The following is a 22384-nucleotide window of genomic DNA, read 5'->3' as shown; positions in this document are numbered from 1 at the left end:
TTTCCTTTATTCCTCAGCTCTGTCTCCGTGCTGTCCCCTTGTCATATATCATATGTCACAGGGTGTGAACTGTTGTTATGGGGACCCTGTGGTGGTAGATGGGGACTGGTCCTTGTAGTCAGCTCCTTGTCAGCATCATGGGTGCTTCTAGTCTTGGTGTCTCTATGTCCGAGAATGAGCCCTATTACTAGGATGCGGGCTGTGTTTACACTAACTCGGTTAGCAATAGTGAGAAGGAGCTTCTGTCTAATGATTCTGAAAGGATAGAGCATGAGCCAGAGCCAGAGGATTGCTGCAGAGAAAGGGTCAATGTGGCTGAGTCCTGAAGGCAAATGTGGGGCATGATCAGTACACAGCTCTATGTCTGCTTCTGCCACTGCTTCCTGCTTGTTACCTAACTTACATACTGACTCCCTGAAGAAAAAAGGTGCTGCAAAAATGACTTTCCCAGGTTGTCTGCAGCATCTGACTCTTAAGCTTGTGATTTGTGCCTGTATGTGTTGCGCTGTGATCTAAAGTTGTCACTGAAGCTACTGTAAAAGAGGCAGGGGAAGAGGACATGTTATATTGTAGGACATGGAGTAGTTTACTAAGCGTGTGAATAAGTTGAGTCTAAATACAATGGCAGGTTTCCTTTGAAGACATTTTTTTTTTTTGTAATTTGTTACTTTCATAGGAATTTAGCAAACATTTATGCCCCTATACATAAAACATTTGCATAGTTGAGGTCTCTAAGTAAAGGGTCTTAATTTTATTATTTCCACTAGTAGTTATAAGGAAATAATATGGTATCTCTGTTTTTATCTTGTAGTTACCTACTGTTAAAGGGTTTCTTCAAGTATAAATCTAATTTCTTGCTGTTAGTGAAACTTAGTGTGCTATAAGAAATTTCACTACACATGTAAAGTTTAAGTGTAACTTTTAGAGACTGCTATTTTTTATACATATTTGTTGTATGTGTTTTGTACCACTGGGATGGAATCTAGAGCCTCGAATATTTTAGGCAAGTGTTGTACTACTGAGCTGTAGCCTCAGCTCTCATCAATGCATTGTAGATGGACTTTGCCTCCCAGTTGCCATTGTTACTAAAATTCTATTACTTCATCCCATGATCTGTACATTGTGTTTGAACTCACACAGGACACATCCGAATTTCAGATCTTGGTCTAGCTCTGGAAGTCCCAGAAGGGGAGACAGTTCGAGGAAGAGTTGGTACTGTTGGCTACATGTGTAAGTGAAAGATGACTCTGGTGGACCATATCCTTTCCTGACAGAAGGCCCAGTGCGCCACAACCTAGAGAGAAACATAGCTTTTCATTTACTTTAGTAGTATAAACCTCATTAAGCCATGAAAATAATGCCACATTGAAGCACATGAACTTTTAAAGAATATTAGAATTACATTTATTTACCATTGAGCAAGAGCGCACGTGTACAAGTGAGAGGGTAATTCAAGTGAGTCAGCTTTCCTTTCACACAACTCAGGTAAGTCAGGGCTAGGGTGCGCAGCGCACTCTTAGCCATTGAGCCATCCTGCCAGCCCCTGAATAGCATGTAATAAAGCTAATTATCACTGTGATACTTTATATACAAACACAACAGTTCACATTCTTTAGGACAGAAAACAATGATTACGTATAAATTCAATTTTAAGAGAGCAAGACTTTTTCTGAGGGGCAGACATAGTGATACATGGGATTGAAGGGATGTGCCACAATGCTTAGCTAATAGACATCCTCCCCCTCCCTTATTTATTTATTTATTTATTTATTTATTTATTTATTTATTATGCTAAATACAGTTTCTCTGTGTTACCCTGGCTGTCCTGGAACTCACTCTGTAGACTAGACTGGCCTTGAACTCAGAGACCCACTAGCCTCTGCCTCCTGAGGCATTTCTACAAGTATTTCTCAGCCATTTGAGTTTTCTCTATTGGGAATTCTCTGTTCTTATTTGTACCCATTTTAAAATTGGGTTTTTACATATATATATATTTTTGAGGTCTATGTATATTTTTGATATTTATATTCTGTCAGATGTAGAGTTATTAAAAATCTTTTCCCATTCTGTAGGCTGCCACTTGGTCCAGCTGTTAGTGTCCTTTGCTGTGGAGAAGTTTTCAGTTTTACAGTGTCTCTTTAGTAATTGTTGATCTTAGTGCCTGCACTATCAGTGTTCAGAAAGTCATCTACTGTGCTAATGTGTTCCAGGCTATTCCCCACTCTCTCTTCTATCAGGCCCAGTGTACCTTGTTTTATGTTGAGGTCTTTGATCATTTGGAGTTGAGTTTTGTGAAGGGTGCTAGGTGTGGATCTATTTGCATTCAGCCATCCAGTTTGACTACCACCATTTGTTGAAGATATTGCCTTTTTTCCAGTGTGTATTTCTGGCTTCTTTATCAAAAATCAGGTATCCATATTTGTTTGGGTATATTTCTGGGCCTTCCAATCAATTCCATTGATTAGCGTTTTTGTGCCAATACCATGAATTTTTTTTTATTACTATAGCCTTGTAGTATGAGTATAGCTTAATATCAGGAATGGTCAGACCTCATGCAGTTCTTTCATTGTTCAGATTTTTGTGTTTCCATATGAAATTGAAAATTGTGCTTTCAAGGTCTGTGAAGAATTGTGTTGGAATTTTGATGGGCATTGAGCTGAATCTGTAGATTACTTTTGACAGGATGTCCATTTTTACTATATTAATCCTGCTGATCTATGAGAATGGGAGATCTTTCCATCTTCTCATGTCTTTTTCAAAGCTTTTCTTCAAAGACTTGAAGTTTTATATGTATAATCTTTCATTTGCTTAGTTAGTGTTATCTCAAGAAGCTATTGTGAAAGATATTCTTTCTTTCTCAGTCTGTCATTTGTATATAGGAGGGCTACTGATTTTTGTGAGTTAATAGTATATCCAGCTACTTGACTGAAAGTGTTTATCAGCCATAGAAGTTCCCTGGTGGAATTTTTTGGGTCACTTATGTATACTAGCTTATCACCTGCAATCAAAGATACTTGACTTCTTTCTTTCCAATTTGTATCTCTTTAATATCCTTCTGTTGTCTTATTGCTGTAGCTGAGACTTCAGGTATTATATTTAATAGTATAGAGAGAGTGGACAACCTTGTCTTGTTCCTGATTTTAGTGAAATTGATTCAGGTTTCTCTCCATTTAAGTTGCTATTGACTATAGGCTTGCTGTAAGCTTCCTTTATTATGTTTAGGTATGTCCCTTGTATTAATCTCTCCCTGACTTTTGTCATGAAAGAATGGCTTTTTTCTTTCAGTTGATTTATATAATAGATTGCATTTATTGATTTTCTTTTATTTATTTATTTATTTTATATAACCAAGTCCATTTAACTGAAAACAAACATTTATAGACAATATTTGGGAATTTGGGCGTCATTCTTTCCAAACTACTTCCTGCTGGTAAGGGTCGCTGTCATGGGGGATTCTAAGAAGATGCAGAAATCTTGGCTGTAGTCTGTCAGGCTGCTTTGTCCAGCTGTTTTGAATGTAGGATCACCTGGTACTCTGTTTCAAGCAGTCTGGCTTGATCAAACCACATTAGTCTGGAAGGAATCCAGAATTCATTTTCTGTGGAAACAAAAATAGAAATCCTTTTCCTCAGTAACTTGTCCTTGAACTTAAATTTTGGAGTCAAAGCATTTTTTTTTATTTAATTTATTATTTTACATGTTTTGGAGATCTAGAGCAGTTATTCTCAACCTTCCTAATGCTGTTCCTTAATACAGTTCCTCGTGTTGTGGTGACCCCCGGCCATAACATTATTTTTGTCGCTACTTTATAACTGTAATTTTGCTACTCTTATGAATTTTAATGTAAATATCTGTGTTTTCCGATGAACTTAGGCAACTCCTCTGAAAGGGTCCATGAACTTCCAAAGGGATGTGACCCACAGATTGAGAACCACTGATCTAGACTGAGGACTTTTCTAGTCTGCAGCCTTTTTATAAATGAGGAGTGGCGCCCATAGAGACTCCTGAGTTTATGTAGTTGTGTGAGGGCAGAGTCAGGTAAGGCCACAGGCCTTCTCATGCAGCCATCGTCCCATGTATGTGGTCACACAAATCCTACCCACCTGATCCCTGGGAAGCTAATCATGTTCATATTATTCCAAAGATGACTGGGCAATGCCAGCCTACCCTTGGTAGCTTCTAAGGACATGGTGGGTCTCTCAGAGCCTGATATTCCTCCCCTTGCAGGTTTCTGGGGTTTCTTCTGACTTGGGAACAGATGACACTGCACTTGAGGCACCCATGGGAACATTCGAGTGGAGGGAGCACCCCCAGGAGGCAAGCTTTCTTTCCAGTACCATTTTTACCAAATTACCCACCCTGCATCAGTCATGTTTATCCAGTGTAGATACATAGATGCAGCCTCAATTATCCTTTACACATCAAAGAATCAAACTATTTGAAATATATAACTCAGTGAATATTAGTCCATTTACAGAATTGTGCATCCATCATTGCCATTACTTTCTCTAATTTCAGAACATTCTTTAATCAGTTCAGATTTTAATGACCTGTTAGCAACTACCCTCTATTCATCACTTTCTACTCCAGGACTTTAAACCGTGACCTAATGTTCAGTCTTTCTAGATTTGTGTATTCTGTACATTTCATATAAATATAATCATATGATCTTTGGCCCTTTGTGTTTTTTTTTAACTTACCATGTTTTTAAGGTTCTTAGATCATGTTGTAATCATAAGGATAGTTAAAGCTAAAATTTAATTAAAATTTTCCATATTTGTTATATAGCTCCAGAAATTATCAATAATGAAAGGTATGCATTTAGTCCTGATTGGTGGGGACTTGGCTGTCTGCTATATGAAATGATTGCGGGACACTCTCCATTCAAAAAATATAAAGAGAAAGTCACCCGGGAGGAAGTGGAAAGAAGAGTGAAGAATGAAACGGAGGAGTATTCTGAGAAGTTTTCAGAGGATGCCAAGTCCATCTGCAGCATGGTGGGTCAGGGTCCACAGAGATAGGACAATGATTAACTCACTTCATCTGACTCTCTTGATGGTTCCAAAGTAGGTAGGCAGTCTTTGAAGCAGGGCAGCCACCCCACACCCAGCTTACAAGCCCTGGTCCTACAGCAAGACCTAGGTGCAGGCGAGCTCAGCCAGGCCTCTCAGCAACCAGCCTCCTTCTTGGCACTCTTGTCTGGAATTTCATCTCAGGCAGACCATGAGAGCAGAGATCAGGTTCCCAATCCAGGCAGAGGAAAATCCATGACTGCCCTTCTATATTGATGTTATTGAAAGGAAGAGTGGTGCCAAGTTACTGTTTTTAGAAAACAGCCACGAGTCTTGTTCATTGACTCATTTTATGTAAAATTCAATATAAAACTAATTCCTAATGTATTTTGAAATGGGAAGATTGTCTCTGCCAATTTATTTTTCTTTAAATTATCACAGACACTCTGACTTGAAGCCCTGCATGGGCCAGACTGACATGTACCTTACAGATTTGATTATTGTATTAGGGCTTTCACTGTCCATGCGACACAATGATGCCAGAGAGCAAGTCCTAACCCATTATTATAGAATGTGCCAGTAGCATTTGGGTGCTGTCTGTCCTCAGGGCTGTATTTTTTTTCATCAATTGTCTATACACTAAAATTTGTTAATGTACTTACCTTAAAATGGTTGCTATAGGCTTTTCTTTTTCTTTTGCGGTCTGTCTTTTGTAGCATCTTTAAATTTTTTTCTTTCAACAAGGAATCATTGAGCATCTTCTATGTTCCTAGTACTATCATAGGCACTAGGAATACAGCAGTGAGTAAACAAGGGAAGTCCTGGCTCTTTCAATGTTGTTTTCATTCTGTTGCAAGGTGGGAAGCCACTAATAGTAAAATGAACAAATATGACAAATGTGCTGGCTGCCAGAGGACGATGCATATTCTGGAGGAATCAGAAGCATGGAGGGCTGATGAGACACTGTAGTTGGTAGGATTTGCGGGACAAAGAGCTAAAAGAAATGTGTGTGTGGCATGGATAGCATTGGTAGAAGAACAAATATGAGATATGTTCAGATTCCTGATAGACCTTGTAGGGTTGCTGAAGTGGAGAAAAGGGGTCAAGGCTGAATTCCCATACTGATAGAGCAGAAACACTGAAAAGAGGGAAACCCAAGCACTTGTGTGGAGAAGTGACTTACTAGATCAAAAGCTTGGATAGGGGAAGGAGAGGCACTAGGTAGGGTACAAGGGGACATCTGAGCAGTTCCCTCTTGTGTTTTGGGGGCAGTGCAAGTGGCAGATTTGCTGTGGAGCTTCTGAATAGAGACTTCCATCTATTTATGCCCTCAGTATCACGGGGTCAAGGATAGGGAGAGAAATGTAGCAAGTATGGGTGCAAATGAGATATGAAGCACCATTTAGAGAAGATGAAGCCGAAGGGCTGGGAAGTGCCAGAGGCTAATCAAGTGCATGCATAGGGAGATGCTGTCCACAACCCACTGGTGTTTTGTTCTGTGCAGAGACATGAGTCCAGGGACAGTAGAGAGCTATCTTTGCCCAGCTCTCCAGTTGGGCTTGCCAGGTATGATAAAGCAGGCATGGAGACATGTAGGGAAGCTGGCTGTGTGCAAAAGGGGACTGAGCCCTGGATCCTATCGTCCTAAATTGTTGAAGAAAAGTGACATAGGGAAAGGCAAGAAAAAAACAATAGTAGATCCTGGCTAAGTGTGAGCTGTGGGTTGTTGGAATTGTGGCACCAGGGTTAGAACAGTTGGAGGGACACACACACAAGAAACTTTTTGAAAAGCAGCTGACGAGGCTGTGCTGGTCCTGAGGAGAGAGTGGCTTGGCAGGGTAGGAGATAAAGGGGTGGGCCTCTGTGGGTATGAGAATGGCAACAATTGTGCCTATTACTAACTATGCAGGTAACTTATGTGAATTGATACTATCTGGAGAATAATTATTTGGGGCTCCTTCATTTTCTTACCATATACAAAATGATGGGTGTTACAGATTTGTCACTGAGCAGTGGGATCCTGGCTTTTCTCCCAGCTAGCCTACTCAGCATTTCACAGGGGATTGATTGATCAAGCTACTTTTGCATTTGGCTTTTGTAAATATTGATTGAGTGCTTGCTGTTCATAGGACACTGACAGTGCTGTAATGTGAAAGCAAGATGGAGCCTGCCCCCACGGAGCTCACAGTTTAATCCTAGGCCTGCATCCATAAGAATGACTAACAGGATTTGGGAACTATAAACTTCAGTTTAAGAGGGGCTCAAGGGTTTCAAGGATAAAATTCTTGTCATGCTAGAGGCACTGGGAAAGAATGTAGAGTCTGAGAAAAGGGCAGATTTTTGTTGTCTTTGTTTTTGTTAATGAGTCAGGGTTTCTCTGTGTCACCCAGGCCATCCTGGAATTTGCTCTGTAGACCAGGCCGGCCTTGAACTCAAGAGATTCACCTGCCTCTGCCTCCCAAGTGCTGGGATTAAAGGCTTGTGCCACCAATGCCTGGCTAAAGAATAACTTTTGTAAGTAGGCTAGCTTTGCAGTTGGCCTAGTCTTAGCATCCTATTTTTTTACCTCTCTGAGTCCCAGTTTGTTGTCTATAAGATGCAGATGAGACAAGATGCTTCGAGGATGAAATCAAGTAATGAGAGTAAGTTTCTGAGGTACATATTCCTTGTCTTAGCTTGTTTCTCATTGCTGTAATAAAACCTCCTGATTTTAAAAATAACTTAAAGGAGAAAGGGCTTATTTGACTCTTAATTGCAGGTTGTATTCCATCAATGCAGGGAAGTCAAGGCAGCTGGAACTTGAAGTAACTAGTCACATCACTTCTACCTTCAACAGCAAAGACCATTGAATTAATACAAATATACCGTTCTCATCTGCCTATCTCCATTTAATCCAGGACCCAGACCATGAAATGGTGTGGTCCACATTAAGAGTGGGCATTTCTACCAATTAGTGCCTAATCTTATTGTAATTTGTTATGCTGTGTTTAGGTGATTTCCCTGAGAGGTCTGTTCTTTTTCTTGGTGGGGAGTGTGTGTGGAGGAGGATTGGATCTGAGGAAAAGGGAAAGTGGGAAGGAGACTGGGAGGAGTGGAGGGAGGGTAAGCTCTGGTCAGAATATAATGTATGAGAGTTAAAAATAAAACATAAATAAAAAGAATGCACACAAGTAAACCCAATCTGGACAGTTCTATTTAAGACTCCAGTGGTGATACCTGCCTTTAATCCCCGCACTTGGGAGGCAGAGGCAGGTGGATCTCTGTGAGTTCAAGACCAGTCTGGTCTACAAGGGCTAATTCCAGGACAGGCCCCAAAGCCATAGAGAAACCCTGCCTCGAAAAATTGAAAGAAAAAAAAAGGTCACTTTCCAGGTGATTAACAGCTAAAGTCAACCATCATGTTCAGTAACTACTATGAAGAGAAACAACTGGCTCTTAACCAGCGGGTTAAATTTCCCACAGATGAAAGTAGGTAACTTGCACAACAGCAGAGAGTAGGGTGTACAGAGGGACAAGAATGTGAGCCAGTCTTTTTTGATTGCTAGTAATTATGAAGGGAGGCTTATTTGAATTTGTGAATTATAAACATGTAAAGAACACTTTTGAAAGAGACTATTGGGTGTGCAGTTGGCACATGGCTATAACCCCAGCACTCAGATGGTACAGACATGCATATGAGGACTTCAAAATTAACGTAGGCTACAAGACCCTGTCTTGAAAAAAAAACACAGTGGCCCAGGAGATTGTTCAGTGGGTGAAAACGATTTACCACATAAGCCTGATGACCTGAGTTTTTTCTCCAGAATCTATGGCAAAGCCAGATGTGATGGCACACATCTTTAATCCCTGTACTCCTGGGGTTAGGATAGGTGGTAGAGATAGGAGGATCATCTGAAGTTTGTGGGACCAGCTAGCCTGGAATACACAGCTCAGCAACAGAAACAAAGAGGCACTTGCCTCAGCAAGAATGGATTCCTGATCTGAAAAACTCCCTTGACTTCCACACATGCACTCTGGCATATACTCACACAAATACATAAATAAAACCAAAAGCAGGGGGAAAGCAGAGGTGTTGTTAGACATGGGGGAGGGACAAAGTCAGTGAGTTAAGCATATACAGTTTCTGAAAGGAAGCTTACCAAATTTTTTATTCACTTGAGGTCCTTAGTACTCTAATGAATAAAGGTTTCTTTTTATAAATTCAACAGCATTGAAATAGTATTTCTAAATTCATAATTCCATGTCCTTAATGATTATCCCTTAATTTTTACATTTTTTACTTGAGGATTAGTTTGTTCAAATCGATGTTTTTATTTGTTTGGGTTTTTGTTTGTTTGTTTTGTCTTTTTTGAGACAGAGTCTATATAGCGCTAGCTGGCCCAGAACTCATTATGTAAGTATGTAGATCAGGCTGGCCTCAAACTCACAGAGATCTGTCTGCCTCTGCCCAAGTGCTGAGATTAAAGCAGTACAAAATGAGGCACTGAACTTCAGGCTTCCATCTCTTGATCACTCATGGCAAGATTTGAGCTTTACCCTTTTCGAAACCATAACCTACTTAGTTAAGTCTGAAATTGTACAATGTGGTTGATACTTGGAAACTGAAGTGGCTCTTTATTTGGGTAAATGTCCTCTCTGTTACCCCAACTTCTTTGGTTATTAAAGAGGACAGTTTTGTGTTAATATTTCTGTCCTAATAGATTCACTCGATTGTTTCTCTCTTGTGTAGTTACTCATCAAGGATCCAACTCATCGGCTAGGCTGTCAGAGTGATGGAGCCGCTGCTGTAAAGCAGCACCCAGTGTTCAAGGACATTAACTTCAGCAGGCTGGAAGCAAATATGTTAGATGCCCCTTTTTATCCTGACGTAAGTATGCTACCTAGAGTAGCTAGGTCCCCAAGAACACTCATTCCCATAGCAGTCTTTTTGTTAAAGCACACTTGATACAGCTGGCCTGTGGGTTCTCTGAGGCCTGTTATCTCTGCTTCTTCTTCTGCCCAATCCCACTACCTTCACACAGACCTTAGTAGCTCCCTGGCTCCAAGGCTTGGGGTGTGCAGCCCATCACTTCTGGGATAGTCAAACTCCTGTCCTCCCAGTTCTCAGTGCCATTTCAGACCCTTTTGATATACCCTTCAAGGCTTTCTGTGTGCCAGTGTTCCTGGTCAGAGCTCAGTGCTGGGTTTACCTCCATGCCTGTGCTTACTCATTGCACTGAGTACACACAGCTGCTTAGTCTGGAATGTGCATCCTTCTGGAGCTGTCATATGTGTGCTTCCTCATGAGTATGCTGTTGAGATAAACAAGGTCATGCTTCCAAAAGCACAGTGCCAGTTATATATATAGTACATATAGTGAATATGGTAAATGTAGTACACAATAGGTGAACTACTGGTGAAAGATAGCCTGGACTCTACCCTTAGCAGTCTGAAAATGGAAAGATAAGTTAAAATTTCATTTTTGGATAGAATTAAGATAAACCTACAATTGAGATAGTTTTATTTGTAAGGTTTCTTCAGAACGTGCTTAATATCCATAGTATTTGCTATAGTGGTAACTGCTTCCTTGGAACTGATTCCTACTTGAGATATTCAGGGCATGTCCACTATCTCCAGAATAGCTCTAGGTAAGAAAACAAAGGGAAAGCAAGGTAGATGAAGGATGGCCTCTGCTTGGAGAGACAGGTAGGAAGACAAACCGATTGGCATGCTGGGAAGTGTTGCCTGACAGTGCAGCATGCACAACCTGAACTTCATATAGCTGTCAGGTCTGGAGATGGGGCAGCTTGGTTCAAAAGCAGGGAAGACAGGCCAGTGTGGTTTCTCGGGAGGAAGGGGGAAAACCCTGACAGGGCCATCCTAGACTGTCTGTGTTCTTGGATTAAAGAAATTGCACCAAGGCAATTAAGCAAACTCTGGACATTTTGCTTTCAGAATTAAGGTTCTTAGTTTGTAGGGCTACATGTGTCTTGGCTTTTGGCCTAGACTGTCCCAAGAGAGGACTTGCCAGTCCTTCTGTCCTTCGCTTTGTGGGATAGAAGAGAATAGGAACAGTGCTGACCAGTGACCTGCAGAGTACCACTGTAATGACACTCATCCTTTGCTCCACCCAACCAACAGTGCAATGACTCCTCAGGGCTGTCAGGGTGTTTGACAGTAGTAGACAAAGATTCCTTAGTTGCAGAGTTCTGTGCTTTATGTTCTCCTTAGTCCCAGAAGGGCAAGCAAAGCTCTGAAGGAATGGAGGCCTGGGTCTTGAAAACCCTGTATGCTCTCCTGATCACTTGCTCCTGAGGACAGCAGTGCCAAGGCAGAGGCTGCAGGCCTAGGCCTTAGTTACAGAGGAGAAATTGCTAGCAAGAAGGTTGCGTCTACTGTTCACCCAAATGCTAAGTAGGTACTTTGCAGGTAGGATGCTCAGGGCTAGAAGCAAGATAAAAATTGTCAATAGTGGATCCCACAGCCAGTGGTCTCCATCCCTGTTTACAGCCCTCTCCGTGTCCCAACAGAAGCAACCCATCCCACCCATTCTTTCATAGTTTCAGCCTTTGCAATCTATTTTCTGCTGCAGAGAAGAAAATGGATCCCCATGAGGGGTATATGAACACCTGCGGTGGGGGCGGAGCCTGGAACAGATGCCACAGGATCTGTGACACTGGAGCCTCCCTGAGAAGTGTGACGCAGGATCTGCTGTGTCATAGAATCTACATGATATAAATTAGAAAATTAGTTTGAAAGGGCCTTGGCAATGGACATGGCGGGGAACAATATTTGTAGACTTTGTAATCAAGGGAGATCAGAGTTGCTTTAGGACTGGGAATGTAGTTAAGTGGCACAGTGCTTGCCCAACAAGTGTAGGCCCTATGTCCAATTCCCAGCAGCTGAAAATTAAAAACAAAATGTCAGGCAGCCAGAATGTGAGTTTAGGGACAGCCTAGGCTACCTGTTTCTGTCTCAAAAATTCAGAAGAAAAAAAAAATCAAATAACAAAACAAGAAAAGAGTTAAGAGTTATTCTAGTTGTCTCATAGGTTGATGCCTCTTTCTGTTCTTGGCCCAGCCTCAGGCCATTTATTGTAAGGATATCTTGGATATTGGCCAGTTCTCTGTGGTGAAAGGAGTCAACCTGGACAGCAGTGATGAAACTTTCTATGCCCAGTTTGCTACTGGGAGTGTCACCATCCCCTGGCAGAATGAGGTACTACTCTTTCTAGCAGAGTAGGTTTATGCTGGTTTCAACAGTGTGTGTGTGTGTGTGTGTGTGTGTGTGTGTGTGTGTGTGTGTGTGTGTGTGTGTGTGTGTGTGTCTGTGTCTGTGTCTGTGTCTGTGTCTGTGTCTGTGTCTATCCGTCTGCAATGTAAATGTATGCAAAGGACTTGACTATGAGGACTAGATTAGATCATGGGAAAGCCAAGACAGTATCAGCATTTTCCAGAAGCATGACAAGATACCCTGGTCCTAGTTACAGGAGGTGGGCAAAAGGTGATCTTGGGATTTGCCTGCCACCCTGGAGTCCTGCTTCCTAAGCAAGGCTAGCTGGCAGCTCCATTTGAATTAGCTTTCTTGGAGAAAGGGGGGCCACTTTACTTATTTCAAGAGGAGGTCAGAAACGAGTAGTCTAAGAATGTGGAGCCAGGGAAGGTCTGGGAACTCTGATGTGCCCCACATTGAGGTCAGGTGCTGGCTGGGAGCTGATAATGCTTAGGGAATCACTCACCTGATTGTGTCTCTAAAGCTGCTTGCTCTATCCTGTCTTTTTGTACACACAGATGATTGAATCTGGATGTTTCAAGGACCTCAATGAAAGTGAAGATGGGGAAGATTCATCAGCACATAGAAAAGACAAGTTGTGTCCCTCCATTCTCAGACCAAAGGGAAATGTCTTACGTAGAATCTTCAGAAGAGGGGTAAAAAAAATATTTTGTAAAAAGAAAACTGTGTGGCTGGGGGGTGTTGCTTAGTGTAAAACATTTATATAGTATGAGCAATGGCTTTGGTTCTGAGAAATGGGTGTGGGCATGTGTATTTATGCCCCCCCATACTTTGTGTGTATATGTATCAAAAGACAAATATTTTCTAAGGAAAACATCACTTCCCTTTTTTTTGTTTTTGGGTTTCTTTGTTGTTTGTTTGTTTGTTTTTGTTTCATTTTGTTTTTTGAGACAGGGTTTCTCTGTGTAGCCCTGGCTGTCCTGGAACTCACTGTAGACCAGGCTGGTCTCTAACTCAGAGTTAGTCTCTAGCTCTGTTTCCTGAGTACTGGGATTAACCGTGTGTATAGCCACCAACCACCAGGTACTTCTTTCTGTAATGCCTCATATAAGAAATTTCAGCCTGGGTATAGCTCACACATAGGACACTGAGGTACACGAATCACTGTGAGTTTGAGGCCAGCTCACTACATAGTGAGTTATTGTCAGAGAGAAGGAAGAAGAGGAGGGGAAGACAGGTAAACAGACAGACAGACAGATAGACACACACACATAGAGATTGATTTCATGTAGTTTAAGAGCTATGTGGTCCTATTTAAAGCTTACCCACAAGAATCTTCACAATGCTGCTTGCTGTTGGTGGAAAGACTATTCTGATCCACATGGCAGTGACTTGTTAGCACTGAAGTGGCTTCCTGTTTTGGTGACAAAGCACTTTGACCAAGTTTGGTATCTGATGGGAGTCCTACAAATAGTGCATGTTTAGTCTTCCATGTCCCGATTCCAACTACTGCTTTCCCAAGTTCACTTACACAAGAAAGTAGTTTCCCTTCTAAAATTGGAAATCCTTTGGAGAGACTTTGTGTAGTAGCATTACTTTTGTTTGTTTTTTTTCCTCATGTATCCCAGGCTGGTCTTAACTTGTCATGTAGCAAAGGAAGACCCTGAACTCCTGGTCCTCCTGCCTCAGCCTCTTGAGTGCTGGGACTAAAAGTGTATACCAACACAAGTGACAAGGTTAGAAAATAATTTCACCAAGCAAAACATCTTAGGAGTGGATTGTTTTGCTTTGTTCCTATCAAGATTTTTATTTTATTATTTAGGTTTTTTTCTTGTAACTATCATTTCTTGAGGAATTTACTAAAAGATTATTTGTATGTTTTTCAATATACGAAAACAAGACTAGTAGTAAAAACCTCCCAAGGTGGTTATTGTTATGATCACATTTTCTTTCACAACTAGGGATAGCTATGTGAACTGAACAAATGAGTCTGCTTCATTTGTTAAGTACTGGACATCATCCTTACTCAGAGCCCATATGACATCCACTAGAGTTTTCCACAGATAGAATAGAGTTATACTGTTTGGAGCACCTTCTTACCATGGCACTTGTTAATGAAAGAGCCAGTGACCCTCGCTTGTCTTCTTTACTCATTCAACTATTGAATTTGACTTAGCATGCAACAGTAACAAAGCATCAGAACTCATCTTGAGGCAGAATCTCAGTATATAAATTAAGCATATGACTTTAAAATCATCCCAGTAGCTGGAAATATATTTAAAACTCCATTTCTTGAAGTAAATAAGAAAAACACATTTAAACTTTTGGCTTACCCCGCAATTAGTATCCTCCCAGTCTAGAACATTATTAGGTATCTTTGGAGATTAGTTCTAAGACACCAAAGTCTGAAATTGCTTGAGTCTCTTTTATAAATAGGCAGTGTTTATATAAATCACCTCTAGATTTCTTACAATACAGAATACAGTATACAAATAGTTGTCATACCATGCTTTTGTTTTGTTTTGTTTTTGTTTTTGTTTTTTTAACTTATATGGCATTGTCATATGACTTAAAATTTTTTTCTGAATATTTTTGATTTGGGGTTGGTTGAGTCCATGCTTATGGACCTCTTGGCTACTCAAGCAAAGCAAAGCCATCTTGGCGTTAGAGATATGGCTGAGGCTGGCCATTGTGCTGTGTGTTGCAGGGCTGCCTGACCATTGCCCCCAGTGAGGAGAGGGAGTCAACACAACGCTGACGGTTCACTGTGCAGACCACAGAGCGAGACCCTGGTATTAAGAAGGAATCTGTCACATACTCAGTGTCTTGTCCTTCCCATGAATTGTAATAAACAGTCTGTGACACTGTTTATAATGTGCTTTCATATATTTTTACATTAATATCTGCATTATCTTTTTACTGAAGCTGTATTAAAGAAGAAGCCTGAGAACACCACCGTGTGCCCTGAGACTCTCAAGTGTGGATGTCTTGTGCATTTGAGCAGTTTTCAGGAGTCCTTTCCCTGTATATCTGCTCTCGTTGCCCACATCATCTTCCTGGGCCTGTGCTGCATCACATACAAAGTGAAAAAGGATTCGTTGAGGTCTTTTTTGCTCTGACTCAAATCTAGTTCTAGCCAGTCAAATATTGTGAGCCACCATGTAGGTGCTGTGAGTCAAACCATGTCTGATGGGAGAGGTCATTCTGTAAATATGTGTCTCTTATTGGTTATGAATAAAGCACTGTTGGCCAATAGGAAAGCAAGATAGGCAGGACTAGGAGACAAGGAGGAGAGAGGAAGGAGTTGGGAGGAGATCCAAGATGGAAGATGGAGAGAGAAGAACACCAGCCCCTTTCTCTGGTAAGATGAGACCATGTGGAAGTACTTAGATTAATAAAAATGGGTTAATATTTAAGACAGAGCTAGCCGATGAGAAACTAGTAATTGGCCAACAGCTTTATATCTAATACAGTGTCTCTCTGCGTGTTATTTGGGGCTGGCACGGCAGAGGGACAAGACTGGCAGGGAACAACCTTACTTGTAACACATGTTCTCTGCAAAACAATAGATACTCATAACTCTTCACACACCTCTCCAGCCCTCAGCACTTAGCTTTTTGAAGTGAGTGCTGGGAATCTGGACTGAGATCCTTATGCTCTTTTTCATATTTTCCCTCCTCCCTCTCTCATCATTCTTGTTTTCCATTAGAAATGTTCATTATGTTTTGCTTATGGTATTCATTTCTTTTCTCTCTCCAATGTTCCAAACTCTTCCATATTCTTCCAGAAACCCGATCATGTGGTCATCTTTATGACTTCCACAACCCCACTTAGTTCTAATGTTCTATAGTAGTGCTAATATCTTTGCTATGTTAAGTTTTCAAACTTAAAGTTTTCCAGCCTTACCTTCCCCTTGCACTAGGAGAGAAGGTCCACAAAGGTCTGTGTGGCGCTCATGAGTGGCCCCTTGGTCTTAAGGGTGTCCAGTGTGTTTAAGTGTTCATCACAACTGCAGTATTGCCTTAGTGTTCTTTACTTAGTATCTTAATCTAATGAGTTATATCAGGAAAGAAGGGTTTATTTTGACTTACAGTTTCAGAGGATAAAGTCAGCCATGGCAGGGAAGGAAGCAGCTACATCCACTGTCACAAAGGAGAGTGGTGAAATTATGGTGCTAGCTTGTGTCCTCCTTTTTAGGTAGTCTGGGACCACACCCAGCCAATGAGTGTTCCTGCCCATAGTTAGTGTGTCTTTCCTCCCTAGTTAATCTAACTTAGAAAGTCCCTCACAGACATGTCCAGAGGTTGGCTTCCCTGGTGATTCTAAATGCTGTCCAGTCAACAATGGTGATTAACCATCACAGTTACTGAGCACTGTTTCTGGTGTAATATATTTATAATGGACACTGAAGCAATATAAAATTAGAATTTACCACATTCCTTCACTGGCTGGACATGTAGAATATTTCATTGTTTCCACTGAATGGAAGGCACAGCAAGGCAGGCTAATTTGTAAGGACTATAAGGACTCCCAGACTTCCAGGAATGGAAATGGCATGGCAGCTACTGGTTTGTCTTTTGTTTTTTGTTTTGTTTTGGTTTTTGAGTGTTTCTCAAAAAAAAAAAAAAAAAAAAAAAAAGCACTACTTGGAGGACAAAGAGGCAACACAACGATGAGGTAGCCTCTTTCTTAGAGATGGAGGGAAGTGTTTTTCAGAAACTATCAGACACAACCCTTTGCTAAGGACTAGTTTCGTCAGAACTATGCTTGTTTATGTGTATGGAAGTGAGTGATCTTGAACCAAGAAAACAAAAGAACCACCCAAAGAGAATGGTAAAACAAACTGCTTTCCTTCTGTGCCCATGCCACTCTTGGTGTCTCACTTTGATAGTAGATGGGTAGGGCTTCTCCCATGCCAGCCAGTTCTCTAATACCAACTTGATGTTCTATACTTCAGATCCATCCTGGTGTGAGTCAGTGTTAGGGTAAGGTATTCAATAATGAACACTGATTTGATACTCCAGTTGGAATGAACACTAGATCCTCTAGTCCTCCTTTAGACCAAGGAGCCACTAAGTGAACTCCACACAGGCCTTTCTAGATCTCTCACAGTAAGGGAAGGTAAGGCTGGACAGATACAACATCCGTGAATGGTCTTCCAAGAATTCCCTGTGAAGCCATTTCTGAGCTGCTTCCAGGGCCTCTCATCCATATCTGTGTATCCAAGGCCCAGCCACATCCAGAGTCTATCTAGCACACAGGTGTCTTCAAGGAGGAGTGTAAAAAATTTGGCAGGTAGGTTGGGGTATCCATTTGTGGGTATATAGAGTCCCTTGTAGTGCAGGGTGAGCTGGACGGACACCAAAAGAGGGTTGTATGGTAAATGGGTCATAAGTTCTTTCCATGCTTCCAAATGTTGGTATTGATCCCTTAAGGGGCTAAAGAATTCCTAGTTCTCACCTTGTTCTTCCGATCATTATGAAAATGTAAGTAGGAGCAAAGAACATATAACTTCCAGATGTTTATGTAGTAGATGGCAAATTGTCATAAGTGTGGCACATCAATGTGTATATGTTCTTAAAATATTTGTATATGGGCCTTTATTTTCACTCTTGTGCTAAATCCAAAGAGTTATAGGCTCTTTGGAATTTACCTAACACCAGCATATGCTCCATATGCTACACAGAAGAATAACCAGTGGTAATGTGTTTCATTTCCTCCTTGACATTTTCCTTTTTTTTTTTTTTTTTTTTTTTTTTTTTTTTTTTTCCCTTTTGGAGTAACAGTATGTCCTGGCTAGTTAATCTTGGTTGTCAATGTGACTATCTGAAATCACCTAAGAGACACCTGTGGGTGAATCTGTGAGGGTATATCCTTGATTCACTGAGAGGGAAGATACCAAAGTAGACATCATTTCCCGATGAGGGTTTGAGGGAAGCATTGCTTGCTTGTCTGCCTTGGCTCCTCAGCTGGCGAGTGCATCCATTCTGTCGGTGCCACTGCTGCCATCCTTCACTGGCATCGGCACCCAGCTGTTTTTTTCTTTCCGACATGAACTGAAGAGTGGCAGCTGTCTAGGAAGCAGCTCTAGATTGATACTGCTGAGGGGTCTAAGTTAATGGACTGAAAAGCTACTAGGTTCTTAGCCTCTTCATCACACAGAAGGGTGTTGTCCAGTCCATCCTGTGTAAGCCAACTTAATAAACTCCCTATGTGATATATATTCATTCTATCAGTTCTGTTCTTCTAGGACCCTAATACATGGACCCTGGCCTACCACTTTATATTGGCTGTATGTAACTTTCTTTTTGGTTTACAGGGACTCACAGCTAAGAATTTGCCTTGAATCTTAGAAGACACTTTAAACTTGGACTCTTGAGCAGTGTCCAAACTGTTGAGACTTTAGGGGCCCCTACAGATGAACTCAATGTATTTTCTGTTATGAGATGGACATAAGACTTTGGGGGCCAGAGGCAGAATGTTGTGATTAGATATTCCTTCTAAAGGCTCATGTGATGAATCTGTGCTCCCAGATGGTGGTGTAATTGGATCATAAGGGTGCTACCTTAATTAATAGATTAATCTATTGATGAGTTTACAGCCAAATGGGCTGTGAGAACATATTTTTAGTAGAAAATAGGTCTCTGAGGATACATCTTTGGAGGACATACCTTATCCCAGGTCCATCTTTCCACCAGGAGATAAGTCACCCGTCCAGTCACATTCCTGAATGTGATTTTCTGTGTTACATGCATAGGCTCAGAAGCAGTGGAGACAAGTGGCCATGTACTGAAAGTACTGAAACTCTGAGGATTCTCTCTCTGAAATTATTAGAGCTCTTACATAGGCAAATAATGTTGAAGTACAAGGTAAAAATTGTTCAGAGAGCCAAAGGAAGAGATTTGATAAAATTTTCATTGCAGTAATGGACTCTAACTTACCAGGTGCCCAAAGGATAAAGGAGTGAGCTAACAACACACAAGGGGACAAAAAGAGGCTCTAGTCACACCTGGCTCTTTACTTGGTGCCTGCATCATGATTTAATTATGTAATCTATCTGCTCTGGATACTTTTCTTAATGTTGCTGTAGTAAATGATCATATGTCACACAGGAGAGCAACGTTCTTGGTTGCTCTCCTAGGATCAATCACTGGATCTGTGTCTGTTGTTTGGGCACTGTGCCCATTTTTAAGGCTTTGGAGATATTGGGCCAGTTTCTCTACTGTGTTAAATTCTGAATTACTATGTTTTGAAGTATGCCAAACAACTCTGTGAACTTAAAGAAAAATGTCTTTTTGAAAAGGAATGATCTTTGTTTGAAGAGGTGGGTCCATTTTTCAGTATATAATTATGGAAACTTGCTACTCTTAAAATATGTTTTTATGTAACAGTTTATTTATTTATTTTGAGGCAGGGTCTCTTTATGTAGTCTGGGATGTCCTAGAACTTACTTTGTAGACCAGCCTGGCCTCAGACCCACAGAGATCTGCCTGCTTCAACCTCCCAATGACAGGGATTAATTGCCTTCATCCCACATCTATCTTGACAGCTCTTTTTGTTTGTTTGTAGTGAGACATCCACCCTGCCCTCACCTGTAGCACTGACCACGCCCACTTGGGCGTGGCCACAGGTATGGACTTGAAAGAGAATGGGTTTTAGGTCTGGGGTCTGAGTACAGGGGGTTCTCTCTTGTGCTTGGTTGGGTCACAGAGAGCAACATGTGTGGATCCATAGAGCAGGAACCTGCGGCGGCCATCTGCTTCTTGTGTGACTTCTCCCTGAAATAAATTCCATTTAACCTATATTGAGGCTAGTCCCATGAATCTTTATCTGTGTGTCCACAGTTGGTTTTTTGAGTCAGGGTTTCTTCGTGTAGCCCTGGCTGTTCTGGTACTCACTATGTAGACCAGACTGGCCTTGAATTCAGAGATCCTCTTGCCTCTGTCTCTCAACTGCTAGGATTAAAGGCATACACCACCACTGCCCGGATTTGACAGCCCTTTTTACAAGGCTTCCTCATCAGATAACCCTGTGGGACTTATGGGAAGTTCTAGGCATATGACTTTCTTCTAGGCACAGCTAGACCTGATTTACCATATGGGTTCTCAGTGACACATAGATTCCCAAGAACTGCATCTAATAGTGTAACTCACAGTAATTGTGGCTTAGATAAAATGGACATGTATTGCTCTGTCACAGTAAAAATAAATGCAGAAATGGGCAGGCAGCTAGAATGACAGCACCCCTCATCCATCCAACTCCTTCCAGCTCCCGTATCTCAGAATGTGAGTTTCACACTGATCCAGAATGACTGCTCTACTACTAAACAACACATTTTCATTTCAAGCAAATGGAAGGTGAATGTACCCTTTCCTTTATAGATGACTTCCTAGAAGTAACACTATTTCTGCTAGTATCTCACTGACCAGGACTTCTTTAGTTACATGGTTCTAGTTAGCTATGGAAAGACAAATTGCAGTTGCCCATATTAAAAAACAGGTCATATTTCTGAATAAGGTCAGATTAATTGTAAGAATGCAACTGTATTGCTTGTTTTTATGGATGGAATTGTATCACCTCATAATTTATATACCAAAACACTGACTCCTCAGAATATTAGAATGGGTCTGTGTTTGGATGGTGGTGGCCTCTCCCCTCTCCTGATGGGTCTTGATATGCATCCAGTCTGTCTTGGAAATTACTAAGTATCCAAGGCTGTCCTTGAACTTGAAATACTCCTGCCTCAGCCTTTCTATTGCTGGGATTATAGGCATGCACCACTAAGTCCTGGTGAGAGTCTTTAAAGAGGTATTGAGATAAATTGAGGCTACCAGATCTTAATCCAGTTACTTATATTTTTATAAAAAAAATTGCGACTCAGACACAGAGGGAGGATGGTGTAAGGACTCCAGTGGAAGCTGCTCTGCCAACATCTGGATTTTGGATTTTTAGTTTGCAGAACTATGAGATTATAAACACCCATTGATAACTCCCAGATGGTAGTACCTTGATACACCAGTGCATGCTAAACAATATACCTGTCCTTTGATGCCCAACAAACTACCAGAGTATAGTGGCCTAGAAATATATGACTATCCAGTTTCTGTGGGTCCAGGATCTGGGCCCAACTTTTATGTAAGTCCTCTGCTACCTGCGTCTCACAGTGGGCAATCAGGTACCAGTTCCCTCTTATCTGAAAGTGTGGCTGTAAAAGAATCACCTTAGAGCTTTAGTGATGTTGGCAGAGTCTACTTCTTTGTGGGCTGATGGACTACCAATGTTGGTCCTGACTGTTGACCATGCCAGTTTATGTCAGTCTTGCCAATTCTTCTTTCTCAATGTGTGTAAGCAGGGCTGGAGAGATGGTTCAACAGTTAAGAGCACTTGTTGCTCTTGTAGAGGACCCAGATTTGATTCCCAGCATCCATATGGTGGCTTAGCACCACCTATAACTCCAGTTCCAGTGGATCTGATGTCCTCTATGACCTCAGGCATCAAACAATGCATGAGGTACAACACAAACAGGCAGGCAAAATATGTGTACATTAAATAAAAAGAATAAATCTAATTAAAAAAAATCAATGTAAGTTGAGAAGATGGTAGTCAGCAGGACTAAAGTTACATTTGTAACTTAACAATAGTGTGATATCCCATTATCTTTGCCTTGTATTGGTTAAAAGTCAAAAGTCAGCTGCCCATATTTGGAAACAGGGATGTCATAGCTTAGAGAATGTTAAGAGTCGGGGCTCACTGGGCCTTCCAAGTCTGCCTACTAACAACTACCAGCTGTTGGAGCTTGCCATGTGGGAGCTGGCACTGGTTCTGTGCAGCGAACAGTGGCATTAGTAATCGGAGGGACATGGAGTCTAAAGACTGTTTCTTGCTGTCCTCAGCTTAAACAGGTAAGCTGCTTATACCTCCCATGGGAACAGTGTTGGCTCCTGTGTACTTGGCCATTTTGAGAAGATGGAGGAGTTTCTCATGGCCGTGAGTCTTAGGAGTAGCCTGAAGAGCTTAAATGGGACCTCCAGACAGCTCTCTCTGAAGTCAACACTTTCTGCTAGACAGGCAGAAGCTGGGTGTATCCATTCTATTCTCATCTTCCTACTTAATTGCTCACCTGTGGGAGATGGAGATACTGGGGACAGAGACCTCAGCCC

At 41.4% G+C, this 22384-nt stretch overlaps 1 protein-coding gene across 4 annotated transcripts in view; it reads left to right on the top strand.

The window, feature by feature from the left end:
• Positions 1-15098, top strand: part of Grk4 (G protein-coupled receptor kinase 4) — a 64544-nt gene extending 49446 nt beyond the window's left edge. For 3 of the 4 annotated variants that reach the window (XM_051200236.1, XM_051200234.1, XM_051200233.1), the window contains 6 exons: positions 1141-1230; positions 4789-4997; positions 9742-9879; positions 12072-12209; positions 12782-12919; positions 14932-15098. In XM_051200236.1, the coding sequence (XP_051056193.1) occupies positions 1141-1230; positions 4789-4997; positions 9742-9879; positions 12072-12209; positions 12782-12919; positions 14932-14982 (764 nt within the window). In that variant the 3' untranslated portion in view covers positions 14983-15098. The remainder of the gene's footprint in view (positions 1-1140; positions 1231-4788; positions 4998-9741; positions 9880-12071; positions 12210-12781; positions 12920-14931) is intronic. The other variant, XM_051200235.1, reaches the window with a different exon arrangement.
• Positions 15099-22384: the final 7286 nt, after the last annotated feature.

The sequence above is a fragment of the Phodopus roborovskii genome, unplaced genomic scaffold (genome assembly GCF_943737965.1).
Source record: "Phodopus roborovskii unplaced genomic scaffold, PHOROB, whole genome shotgun sequence".
NCBI lineage: Eukaryota > Metazoa > Chordata > Mammalia > Rodentia > Cricetidae > Phodopus > Phodopus roborovskii.
The sequence above is the reverse complement of the archived record's forward strand: the minus strand, read 5'-3'. Positions and strand labels throughout refer to the sequence as shown.